The 12,979-nt window shown below is 37.3% G+C and overlaps 1 protein-coding gene across 2 annotated transcripts in view; it reads right to left on the bottom strand.

The window, feature by feature from the left end:
* Window positions 1-12,979, bottom strand: part of LOC124554914 (serine/arginine repetitive matrix protein 2-like) — a 162,117-nt gene that overhangs the window by 23,926 nt on the left and 125,212 nt on the right. Inside the window, exons 8-10 of one of the 2 annotated variants that reach the window (XM_047128603.1) lie at window positions 7,964-8,025; window positions 7,780-7,869; window positions 2,881-3,041 (exon numbers count right to left, since the gene is read on the bottom strand). In XM_047128603.1, coding sequence (XP_046984559.1) covers window positions 2,881-3,041; window positions 7,780-7,869; window positions 7,964-8,025 — 313 coding nt within the window. The remainder of the gene's footprint in view (window positions 1-2,880; window positions 3,042-7,779; window positions 7,870-7,963; window positions 8,026-12,979) is intronic. The other variant, XM_047128604.1, reaches the window with a different exon arrangement.

The raw sequence follows: 12,979 nt of genomic DNA, 5'->3' as shown, positions 1-12,979 counted from the left end.
AATATATAATGCTAGCCTAATCTATACCTGCTCACTTACTTTTTTCACCTGAATTTCACTATCAGCAAAGCCATCCTAGTATAGGCAATACTTTTCATGGAATCTTATTTATAGTGGAATTTGATTGATTCGAACTGTATCCAGTTTACAGACCCAAAAGTGCTACATGCTCACCCATCAAAAATTACTGCAATTTTGTTTTCCTAATATATCACTCATCAGCTAGCAACATGATCATCAACTATTGATGTGCTGGAAACGCAAAGAACAAAGTGACAACTACTCACATCTGAAAGTAACAGGTCCCTGCATAAATTAAGGAGGTCCAATAGATCAAATACAGGCTCTTATGAAATATTATATGAGACTTAGAACTTAGTGGTCGGATGACTACAACAGGGACAGAAAGTAGCTACTAAATAAGCTACAGAGTGTCTGGAGAATTCGCAACAGACATCCCTTCCAAGATGAAGATAATCTACAAATAAGTTATAATATGTATAATATGGAAAAAGGACTATTGCGAGAATATACTGTGGCAAAGTGCATAATTTAGAAAAAGTAACTGAACGGAAATTTTAAAATAATAGAATACAGAAGAAATGAATGGGATGGTAGGATATGGAGATGCAAGTAAAACAAAAATTGACTTGCTTTAAATTTGTTAGTCATGACAAAGCTGTCATTTGTGGTTTCTCAGTTCACATTTTATGAAGCTATAACACTGTTTAAAATTTACAAATCCTTTGGTCTGAAACAGGTTGAGAAATGCGTATTCCTTATTGTTACTAATAAATACATGCATTTTCAACATAATTTTTTTACCATGAAGAGAATTTGTTAAACAATTTGATAAAAATATATAAGTTAACAATGGATAAAACATTTCCACATTCATAGTGTTGTGACAACTTTTAACTTCTTTTTTTAATGGAATGCTTGTATGTGTTTGTTTTTATACATACTGTGGCAGACTGACATTTCTTGCTTATGTAACTCCTGTACTTTTGTGACAAAGAACAATGAAATAACAAGAAAAAAAAGAGTAAAATTAAAATAACAATTTACAATGACTAGAACACAGACTAAGAACATTGTCTTGTATGATTTACTCTACTCAGTCTTAACATCAGTGCAAAGAAGAAACTTATTTGAAAAGAGTTTTCTTCTGAAACTTAGCAGGTAACATGTTGTATTTGAGCCAAAACAAAAAAACATTTTTAGCTTCCACATATCTGCCAACTAATTGTAACTTAAAAATGTATGTACATCCCTTTATTTATGTAACAAAGAGAGAAAAAATAATTAAGTTGGACTTATGTTGTTTGAAGTATGACATTCAGCACCAATCTGAATGGAAAAACTAATCTCTGCATCAGAGTATATCAATTTAATTTTGTTTGCTGAGTCAAATGTAGTTATATTGTTATCTATGTAAATCAATGCATGAGGCAACAATGTATGTTCTGAAAGACAAATTTTCTAAATTTATTTTAACTTTTATCCACACACTGCATAACTAAGCAACAATAGTGCATGCTATCCAATCAATGCATGAGGCAACAATGTATGATCTGAAAGACAAATTATCTAAATTTATTTTAACCTCTATCCACAGACTGTATAACTAAGCAACCTTAATTCATGCTATGCATGTCCACACATAAGCATTCAACTCTCACTCTCAGACTCATTCAACATTCAGAAAGACAAAAATTATGCAGTTATTGAGTTAAACTGTATGGACTATCTCATTATTATTATTATTATTATTATTACTACTACTACTATTTCCAAGTGGTTCTGTGCAGTAACCCATTTTACATGCAAGCATTTCTCAATAGCAACTTCAGCTTACATTCTCCATCCTTGTTCTTTCATTAAAAATATTAATAATAGTAGGGCTCAATTTCTCAAATTTTTGCTGTTAGCACCTTGATCAAAGCAATGCCGGATTTATGCTACATCAATGATAATATATGAAGAAACCTTTTGTATAATTCAGATCTGAAATTAATTCAATATTAATAATATACCTGAACAACATTTTTCTCATCAGAATCCTAAAGCACTTTTCAAACAATGAAGCTTGAGCCAAGCAGTTACTGGAGCAAATGTTCAATATTTGCATATATGCTCAGTCCTTGCATGGTAAGGATACAGAAGCTACTGTTTAATGTCACTGTTGGTACTATCTTTTCTGTAGCTGAACTCGACAATCTAGTCATAAATTTATTACTATTAAGCAACCAAATGCATGCCCAACAGTGAAATCAGATTATGTTAAGAAAACAATGTGACTGATCAGGTAATGTCATGGAGAATAAAGATATTCAGCACTCAGTTCTCAAATGTACTAGCAGATAAAAAAATTCATGATAAAATATATAGGGCAAATGCAACATGAGCAGCTCATTAAGACCTGCATCACACGAAATCAAATTACAATCTCATTTTAATCTGAATGTGTAAAGCATTTCAAAGAAGATTCTTTTACAGTCCAATCAAGGACAGTAAACATGTCCTATGTACACTTTTAAATTGAGCATTTTCTTTATGAAACAACAGACATACAAGAAAAATTAAATCTCCTGCTGCACTTTGATTCAATGTATCTCATAATGATGATTGCATTTAAGATGAACATTTTTACAGCTGTGGCAGGCTACTGCACAGGAATTAATTAAGTGATAAACATCTCAATTAATAAAACTTAAATGTTCAACAGGTGGAATGCGCAATATTATCAACAAAACAGAGTAAAAAATGTAGCTGTGAATAGTTCAATGCATCAGTTTACATTTATGCAGCAGGTGATGAAAAATAATTGTAACCATACTCATATAGGCAACTGCTCCGTTGTATACTGAAAAACTTTACCTTATGACCTTTCTCAGATGAAACAATCACACTGCGTTTAAGCTTCACCTTACGATAACCTCTTCGTCTTGAATGGGAATTCTGTGTGTCCCAGCTACTACTAGGAAGGCCAAGGCGTAAGTGAACAGGTACTTTTGATGGAGAGTTTTTATCCTTTTTATCTGTAAACAAAGGATGCTTTGTAAGTTCATATTATGTGCTTAAGAAAATAAGATTCCACAGCTTGTCATTCACAAATAAATGTAAAAATATTCAGGTATCTTTACCCTACATCATCATCATCATCATCATCATCACCATGTCCTAATTACATTAGGTCATTCCAATCTATTCTTAAAGTTTATATTTAAAGCCCCCCCCCCCCCCCCCACACACACACACACACGTTCCTAAACAATGTAAAAACTACTGTTAATATCATTTAAAATATTTCTTAAAATCTGGTGTCAGTTTTTGTCTATGGGAGATTAAAGAATGCATATGTACAAATATATATGTATGAAATGGTAGTGTGGTGGGAAGCAAGACAGACATGAAATAAATGGAAACACTTGCAACTGAAGTAAGAAGTATGGGATAAATATTAAACAAGACCATATACATCACCTCTTCTCTTAATGTGTGTGTGTGTGTGTGTGTGTGTGTGTGTGTGTGTGTATGTGTGTGTGTGTGTGTGTGTGGGTGGGTAGGTGGGTGGGTGGGGGATATGAATGAGAGGTAGGGCAGGAGGAGGAAGACGAGGGAGAGTGAGGTATGAACCCATGCTAGTTTGGACAGAGATAAATGTCAACTAGAGAACACAAACAGGGAAGGAGCAATCACTAAGATGGATTTGCACTAATACAAAAATACAAGTGACATTTTGTGTGAGATGGTACTGTAAGACAGGAAAGAACAATAAGAAACTTGGAAAGAGAAGGAAATGAAAAGGACTGTCAAAATAAACCCATCGCAAAAAAAAGTGGCTGTGTGAGTAGCATGAGGTATGTAATAGCGCATCCACAGAATACACACTATGACTGACTGAAAGTCAAAGAAGTTCAGACACTGCTACAAACGTGGTACATTGGTTGGTTGGTTTGGGAGAGGAGATCAGACAGCGAGGTCATCGGTGTCATTGGATTAGGGAAGGAAGTCGGCCATCGGGCATACCCTTCCAAAGGAACCATCCTAGCATTTGCCAGGAGCAATTAAGGGAAATCACGGAAAACCTAAATCACGATGGCCAGACACGGGATTGAACCGTCTTCCTCCCAAACGTGGTAGGCACTGACTATCAGGGCCACTAGATCTTGATTTGCAGGCAATTATACAACTTTTCCCAAGAGAGGATGAGGAGGAGATTAGTGTTTAACATCTCATTGACATCAAGGTCATTAGAGATGGAATACAAGCTCAGATTAGGGAAGGAGGAGAAGGAAACTGGCCATGTCCTTTCAAAGGAATCATCCTGGCATTTGCCTTAAGCAATTTAGGGAAATCACGGAAAACCTAAATCTGGATGGCCAGACGCAGGTTTGAACTGTCATCCTCCTGAGTTTGAATGATGTAGCCATTGGGTCACAGGTTTTCTATCCCTAGAGCCATACAGTTACAAACATTTAATACCTTCCAGAAACATACAGCAGACTGTTAACTGATAATTTTCAAAAATAAACAGGCCTTATAATTCAACATAGAATTAAGACTTTCATTTTACACCTTTTGCACCCTGTTATTCATCTTCGACCAACAGACATTTTTTCTCTTACATGTTGCTATAATGGATTTAAGAGTATTCAGAAAATAATAAAAACCTGCTGGAACTTCCTTAAAACATATGCCAGGCATGAGAATTCTAACAAGTGTCAAGATCATTCCCCAGATCACTTATTTGCAGCACACAACCTACTTTAAACAGCAAACTATAGTGCTAACAAAATTTAGAATTTCATGTCAACCTACACACCAGAAGTACACAGAAGAAAATGAAACACTATGTTAAGCACTAAGCAGCTGCATTTTAAAAATAAAGCTTTTCTGTGCATTGCACTAAAGAAACACACTGTAACTGAACAAATATACGATAAAATGAATGTAGCTACTGGTTTCTTACGATACCCAAAACTAGGCACCAACTCACCTGAATGGTGAAACATTCATGATAACTGGGAAAAAAAAACCATTACGACAATCACTTGTGCTACATGTCTGCGAGACTTTGGAGTTTCAAAAATAATTTAATTAAGGTCACATAAAAATGCAAGGAATCAAACTAATGTGTTTATGATGCAGAGCAAGTTGCACTTGGTAATGGAAAGTCCTTGGTGAAATAAAAAATATGGAAGGATAAAACGTAACAAAACACTGTGTACTGAGGCACTGAGAGATCAATGGGCACATAAACAAAGGTGTAAACTTTGCTAAGCTTTTGGATGATTTTCTCCTACACAGCTAACTATACAATACACACACAAACACATGCATGGCAACATTGCCCAGTCAAACTACTACTGCTGAAATACATACACTAGATTCATAGCTGAAGAGAAAAATAAATTAACTGCCAAGGCCTTAAAAGAAAGGCATCACCGTTAAACCTGGTCCACTACTAGATATCCTGTACACTCTCTTCCCACACACCCAATATTCCAACTTAAGCTGCACACTACCTTTCATCTTACCCTGAAATAAAGAATTTTACTCCCCAAAACCTTTTCCACATCTTTCACAGTAGAATACCGCTGACCATCCAACCTACAAGACATTCTTGTCTCTTCTTATGCCATTCTTACATCCAAACCCTTACCACATGCTTACATCTGTGTGAAAGATCTAAGTCGAAGACCTGTTACATGCACCCACCAAATACTCCTGTCACAGGTATATCCTACCCCGTAGGAGGCAGGGTCACCTGTGAATCCAGTCATTGTATACCAACTCTGCAGCAATTTTTCCACAGGTTTTCACCAAACTGGTGCCAAAGGCTACATTTTATACCCAGTGGTAGAGCATGCCATTGAGAACAACACAGCCATCTTTAATGACAGCTCAACAATAACAATCCAAATCATGTGTCCCTCCCCCACAGTAGCACAATCACTGATTGTATATCAGACCATTGTGTACTTTGTAACAAAGATCAGACATAATCTACCACAGACTGGTTTCTCTTACACATAAGCAATGCTCACTTTGAGTGAAATACTTTTTTCTTGCCCTAGAAGTGTACGTTCTTTTCTTTCCTCTGTAATGCTCTTCAACATATTCATATGTTGGTTGCAGGTCAGACCATCAAGTTCTGCATTTAGGTTGCAAAATCTTGGGCAACCCTGAATATTGTAATAAATGTCCATTTTCTAGAGATAATGAACGTTAAACATGTTTATCAACTACACATAAATAGTTACCAAGTGTCACATCATGTAACTGAAATATATACCAAACCCCAACAACAGTTCTAACCTTCATAAATAATGAAACGAGTAAAGCTAATAACTCATCATACAACTCAGGCACTGAGTAGCTGATCCATGCATAAACGAAACTGAAAATTTTGCTATCTTTTAATGTACTCCCTGTGTGTGTGTGTGTTTTCAAAATTAGTTTGGAACTGACACTCAGGCAGGCACATGTGGAGGTGTGGAACAGATTTGTCACATCCAGTACAGAACAAATGTGTAATCTTACATTTCATTCAACTTGGTCAAGTTGGCAAATTATTTAATGTACAAAGATGGAACATGCATTAATTTGTTCTTGAAGAGATGCACTACATTTCCAATTAAGTTTCATTTATAACAGTAAATTTTTAAGATGAAACATGTAAAATTTATAAAAATGTATTCTTATATTGCTGATGACATTACTAAATTTCTGATATGCAAAATTTTTTTTGTTATTGAAGATAGGTGAACACATTATGCAAACAAAATCTCATGACAAAAATCATATTTTCAATCCCTCCACACCAGAATTCTGTAAATGATGTGTAACATGAAATAATTTGGATTAAAGATTATGCATGATGCGCCGCTTGCAAGAGCTAATTTGGCATATTTTTTTGTTTCATTACTAGAAAAAGATTGCTAGATTTGTAATTAATATGTTACCGTCACATGACAAACAACAGGAGCAACAAATAACAACTCCTACAGCTGTAAGAAATGAAAATAAACAAAATCACACAAGACAGCAAGCAGCCTGAAAATGAAGCATTTGAGTAATGCAAGTGGGGAGTGTTGTAGTGATAGGAGTGAAAATTTGGCAACCACAGGTAGTTGCTGTGGCTAAAGGTCTCTTGAGATCAGCCAAATGTGTGCCATGGCCCATCAAGTGCTTCACACCAGTACTTCCTTAGTAAATGTCAGATATAAAGTAATTATGAATAGAGTATAGGTATGTAGTTAGCTCTGAAGGAGAACATCATCCCAAAGCTTATCATGTTTTCAGCCGTGTTATATTGACCACTCAACTCTTCAGCTATACAGTGAATTACAACTTTTACTCCTTTCATTATTTACATTCCAGAACTCCCCATTAATATCTTTAATCCTCATGTATTGAACGAACTTTTCATTTGACTAAGTTGAGGGAGATGAAGGGCGTAATGGTAACATGTGTAATGTGATATCAGTAACACACCAACAGGTAGATTTCTCGAACTAAATAGGAAAAACTGATTGCTGCAAGATAAATTCTGACAAAAATAATGTAAATGGAAAATGAAAGCAAGGAAACTAGCAGACATCTGTATATGCACACTGAATCAAAATGGTACCCAATGTCGTTACTTCCCTTTAAAATTCTACAATAATAATATCAATATGTAACATACTGTCTAGCAGTAAGGAAGTTAGCAGCTCACTTAGGAATACTATGGGATAATCTAAATACTGTTGGCATAATAAAATTCATTACCCTTTGGTATGGTGACACTGAGGCTCACAACATCCTGATCTTCAGAAGGGGGTGACTTCAGAACCATAACTCTTCGTCCATCTGTTTTGTCTTTTGGTAAGAAGACATTTATTAGACAAACACCATGTATTCTTTATCTGTTTTTCTTTATGAAAAAGAAATTGTTACACACTGAGTTTCTTACCTCTTTTCTGCAGCTCTCTGTCACACGATTTCCGTTCACTGGCCTCTTTCTTGGCAGTTTTGCTAAAATTTAAACAAAACATGCATGACTGTGATACCACCTTAAAATATAGTAGGTTCAATCTATCACTATCCCCAACACTATGTCAAGACAAATAATTTTGTTTTAAAAGTTTCACTTATATTTCTCAATGATGCTTCAATGATAAGTTGTTACAAGTTCCTTACAGAAATTAATTAAAAACAGACTGTCACCCACCTTACCGATTCCATTAAATTTTTGGAGTGCATGAACTCTATTATTATTATTATTATTATTATTATTATTATTATTATTATTATTTCTTCAGAGTGAGCCAACAGATTGAATCTACAGTACTTGTTCAGTTGTTTTGAACCACATGTACACGAGCAGCACACATAATCGTCAGTGGCAAAGAGTACGCATAAATTGAAACTGTTGTTACGTGGCCGATCCATGATGGGATATCAATGTGCCAATATTAGCTGCACTGTAGAAACAGTTTATTATAGAAAGTGCTGGATTCCATGATTTGTCCAAGTGAGAATAGCTAATTAAATTCTTCACCAAATGAATTTCAACTTCATTTAACAAAGAATTTAATTAACATAGACAGCTGTTGCACCCTGGACAAATCATGGAATCTGTCATTTTCTTTAATAAAGTTGTAAATATGTTGCTGTAGTGCAGCTACTAATGATGCACTGATATTCCAGCATGGATCAACCATGTAGCCACAGATTCAATTTATGCATACTCTTTGCCAATCACTGTCTCTGGCACTTGTATATATGTGGTTTAAAATTACAGTACGATTATTTAGTTCCAATCTGGACAAAAGGTATATGACCAAAATACTAGAAGAAGAAGAATTCATGTGGATGCACTCCTGAAATTTAATGGATCAGTTAGTCTCTCATGAAAACATCAAGATGTGCATTCAGCTACTTGTTAGCTGCCTCTACATAATTATGATGGATTTAAAGGCAAAACAAAAATAAACCTTGATATATCTTTACTTTTCCATCTCAGTTGCATTGCAATAAATAAGAACAGGTGCCAATTGTTTAAGCAAGAGTGCAGTTCTGTGTCAAAGTACTTCCTGCTGTGGGAGAAATATATACTAGGAATCTCTCCTAAGAGTCATCAGGTGCATTTTATCTGGTGTTTTGAGATGTTTTCAATTCCTTTTTTTCAATGGGTAGCTGGAGTGAGCCCAAAAAAATACTGCTCAACATGTCTTTTGCACGACACTCAGTGTTGATGGAAAGTGTCAGTTTGTTTCTCGTTACAAACAAAATGATTTTTAAACTGAAATTTTATGTGCCCATTCAATAAGGCATCCCAAATTACGAGGGTCACTCCAAAAGAAATGCACACTATTTTTTTTTTAAATCAATCTTTTGTTCTACATGTTTAAAGTTTTACAGTGTGTAGATACATCCTTTAGGAACAATATTTTCATTTCTCCACATAATTTCCATCCCTCTCAACTGCCTTATGCCATCTTGGAACCAGCACCTGTATACCCGAACAGTAAAATTCTGGACCAACCTGTTGGAGCTACTGTTTGGCAGCATGCACAAGGGAGTCATCATCTTCAAACCTTGTTCCACGAAGAGAGTCTTTCAGTTTCCCAAAGAGATGATAGTCACATGGAGCCATGTCAGGACTGTAAGGCGGGCCTTTCAGTGTTGTCCATCAGAGTTTTGTGATCGCTTCCATGGTTTTTTGACTGACATGTGGCAGTGCATTGTCATGCAACAGCAAAACATACTGCTTTTTCCGATGTGGTTGAACACGACTCAGTCGAGCTTGAAGTTTCTTCAGTGTCATCACATAAGCATCAGAATTTATGGTGGTTCCACTTGGCATGATGTCCACAAGCAAGAGTCCTTTGGAATCAAAAAACACTGTAGCCATAACTTTTGCAGCAGAGGTGTGGTTATGAATTTTTTTTTTTCTTGGGTGAATTTTCATGATGCCACTCCATTGATTGCCTCTTCGTCTGTGGTGAAAAATGATGGAGCCATGTTTCATCACCTGTCACAATTCTTCCAAGAAATTCATCTCCACCATTCTCGTACTGTTCCAAAAGTTTGCTGCATACCGTTTTTCTTGTTTCTTTGTGAGCCACTGTCAACATCCTGGGAACTCACCTGGCACAAACCTTTTTTAACGCCAACACTTTCAGTATTCTGCAAACACTTCCTTCCTCTATCCCAGCACAGCTTGACAATTCGTTCACTGTGATGCGTCTGTCAGCAGTCACCAATTCGTTAACTCTTTGTCTGGAGTGTGTGCAGTATGAGGCCTGCCGCTGTGAGGACAATCCTCAATATTGCCGTGCTCCCTTTCATCATGTAACCTGCTTGCCCACCAACTAACTGTACTGTGATCGGCAGCAGCATCTCCATAATCTTTTTCAACCTCTTGTGGATGTTTCCACTGTCTCGTTTTCACAGCACAGGAATTCTATGACAGCACGTTGCTTCTGACGAATGTCAAATGTAGCAGTCATCTTGAAGACATACTGTGGCGGTGCCACTCACGGGAACAGGTTGAACTAAGTTTAAAAACAAGTGGGAAGGATGTATCTACACACTGTTAAACCTTCACACATGCAGAATGAAAACTGTACTTTTACAAAAATTGTGTGCATTTCTTTTAGAGTGACCCTTGTAGTTTAGTGCAATATTCATGTTATCGATATGGTAAACCATCAAGAATAACCAATATTCCAGCAGTGACTGAGCAGTGCTGCTGCATGGCTGTAGTGGTTGGCTTGGGCCTAGGCAGTGCTGTCGCTGCTGGAGAATTGGGTGTTGTTCATGTTTTACTGTCCCTGTTAGTATCTATTGATAAAACAAATATCACACTAGACTTCTTGGAGACTGCTCTATTGAATACACACAAACAATTATGCTTTGAAAATAATTTTGTTTGCAATGGGAAACAAACAAATACTTTCCATTGACAGTGAGTGTTGAAAGAAAGATGTGCTGTGCAGTATTTGTCTGGGCTGACTCCAGCTACACATTGCACAACTAAACTGGAAATCTCTGTCTAAACACCAAAGGAAGTGATCCTGATTACTATTAGAAGAGGAAAAACAAAGAACAACCACTATCAGTCACAATCATAATTTTATTTCAACACACGATCCATTTTGAACCCTAGGGGCTCACCTTCAGGTGCTACGACAGTCTACATCAATTTTTTTTCGGTATGATAATGACAGAAGCTGAACACAAACTGAAGACGTGAATTGAGGTTTATGCTAGGGAAGGCAATGGACTAGTCTAGTCCAAGCAGCAGTGTTACTTATACTGCTATGATGGTGTAATGGCTAACACCTCTGCCTAGTAAGCAGGAGACCTGGGTTCAGATCCTGGCCGTGGCACAAACTTTTATTCATTTCTTGCACTTCTATCATAATCGTGGATAAAGATGAGATTCATACGTCTCAATGAAAATTTAATTATCCATTTTTTTCAGATTTAGGTTAATTCTGGTCCTGGTAAGATTACAACAGTATATTACAAATTGGCACATTGTGAATATAAATTAACAAAACTAAAACATATCAAAAAATAAACTTACTGTTTCCAGTAGTGGATACATGTTTTTCAAGCACAGTGTGAGTAAACACACACACACACACACACACACACACACACACACACACACACACATATATATATATATAAAAAACAAAGATGATGTGACTTACCAAATGAAAGTGCTGGCAGGTCGACAGACACACAAACAAACACAAACATACACACAAAATTCAAGCTTTCACAACAAACTGTTGCCTCATCAGGAAAGAGGGAAGGAGAGGGAAAGGCGAAAGGATGTGGGTTTTAAGGGAGAGGGTAAGGAGTCATTCCAATCCCGGGAGCGGAAAGACTTACCTTAGGGGGAAAAAAGGACGGGTATACACTCGCACACACACACATTTCCATCCACACATATACAGACACAAGCAGACATATTTAAAGACAAAGAGTTTGGGCAGAGATGTCAGTCGAGGCAGAAGTGCAGATGCAAAGATGTTGTTGAATGACAGGTGAGGTATGAGTGGCGGCAACTTGAAATTAGCGGAGATTGAGGCCTGGTGGATAACGGGAAGAGAGGATATATTGAAGAGCAAGTTCCCATCTCTGGAGTTCGGATAGGTTGGTGTTAGTGGGAAGTATCCAGATAACCCGGACAGTGTAACACTGTGCCAAGATGTGCTGGCCGTGCACCAAGGCATGTTTAGCCACAGGGTGATCCTCATTACCAACAAACACCTTCAACCCATTACGTGCAGTCTCCCATCCTTCATCAAAGACACCAACCACTTTCTCGAACGCCTGGAATCCTTACCCAATCCGTTACCCCCAGAAACCATCCTTGTAACCTTTGATGCCACTTCCTTACACACAAATATCCCGCACGTCCAGGGCCTCGCTGCAATGGAGCACTTCCTTTCACGCCGATCACCTGCCACCCTACCTAAAACCTCTTTCCTCATTACCTTAGCCAGCTTCATCCTGACCCACAACTTCTTCACTTTTGAAGGCCAGACATACCAACAATTAAAGGGAACAGCCATGGGTACCAGGATGGCCCCTCCGTACGCCAACCTATTCATGGGTCACTTAGAGGAAGCCTTCTTGGTTACCCAGGCCTGCCAACCCAAAGTTTGGTACAGATTTATTGATGACATCTTCATGATCTGGACTCACAGTGAAGAAGAACTCCAGAATTTCCTCTCCAACCTCAACTCCTTTGGTTCCATCAGATTCACCTGGTCCTACTCCAAATCCCATGCCACTTTCCTTGATGTTGACCTCCACCTGTCCAATGGCCAGCTTCACACGTCCGTCCACATCAAACCCACCAACAAGCAACAGTACCTCCATTACGACAGCTGCCACCCATTCCACATCAAACGGTCCCTTCCCTACAGCCTAGGTCTTCGTGGCAAATGAATCTGCTCCAGTC

This window comes from Schistocerca americana, chromosome X (genome assembly GCF_021461395.2).
Source record: "Schistocerca americana isolate TAMUIC-IGC-003095 chromosome X, iqSchAmer2.1, whole genome shotgun sequence".
In the NCBI taxonomy this organism is placed as follows: Eukaryota; Metazoa; Arthropoda; class Insecta; order Orthoptera; family Acrididae; genus Schistocerca; species Schistocerca americana.
Note: the sequence above shows the minus strand (reverse complement) of the source record. Positions and strands in the feature narration are given on the sequence as shown.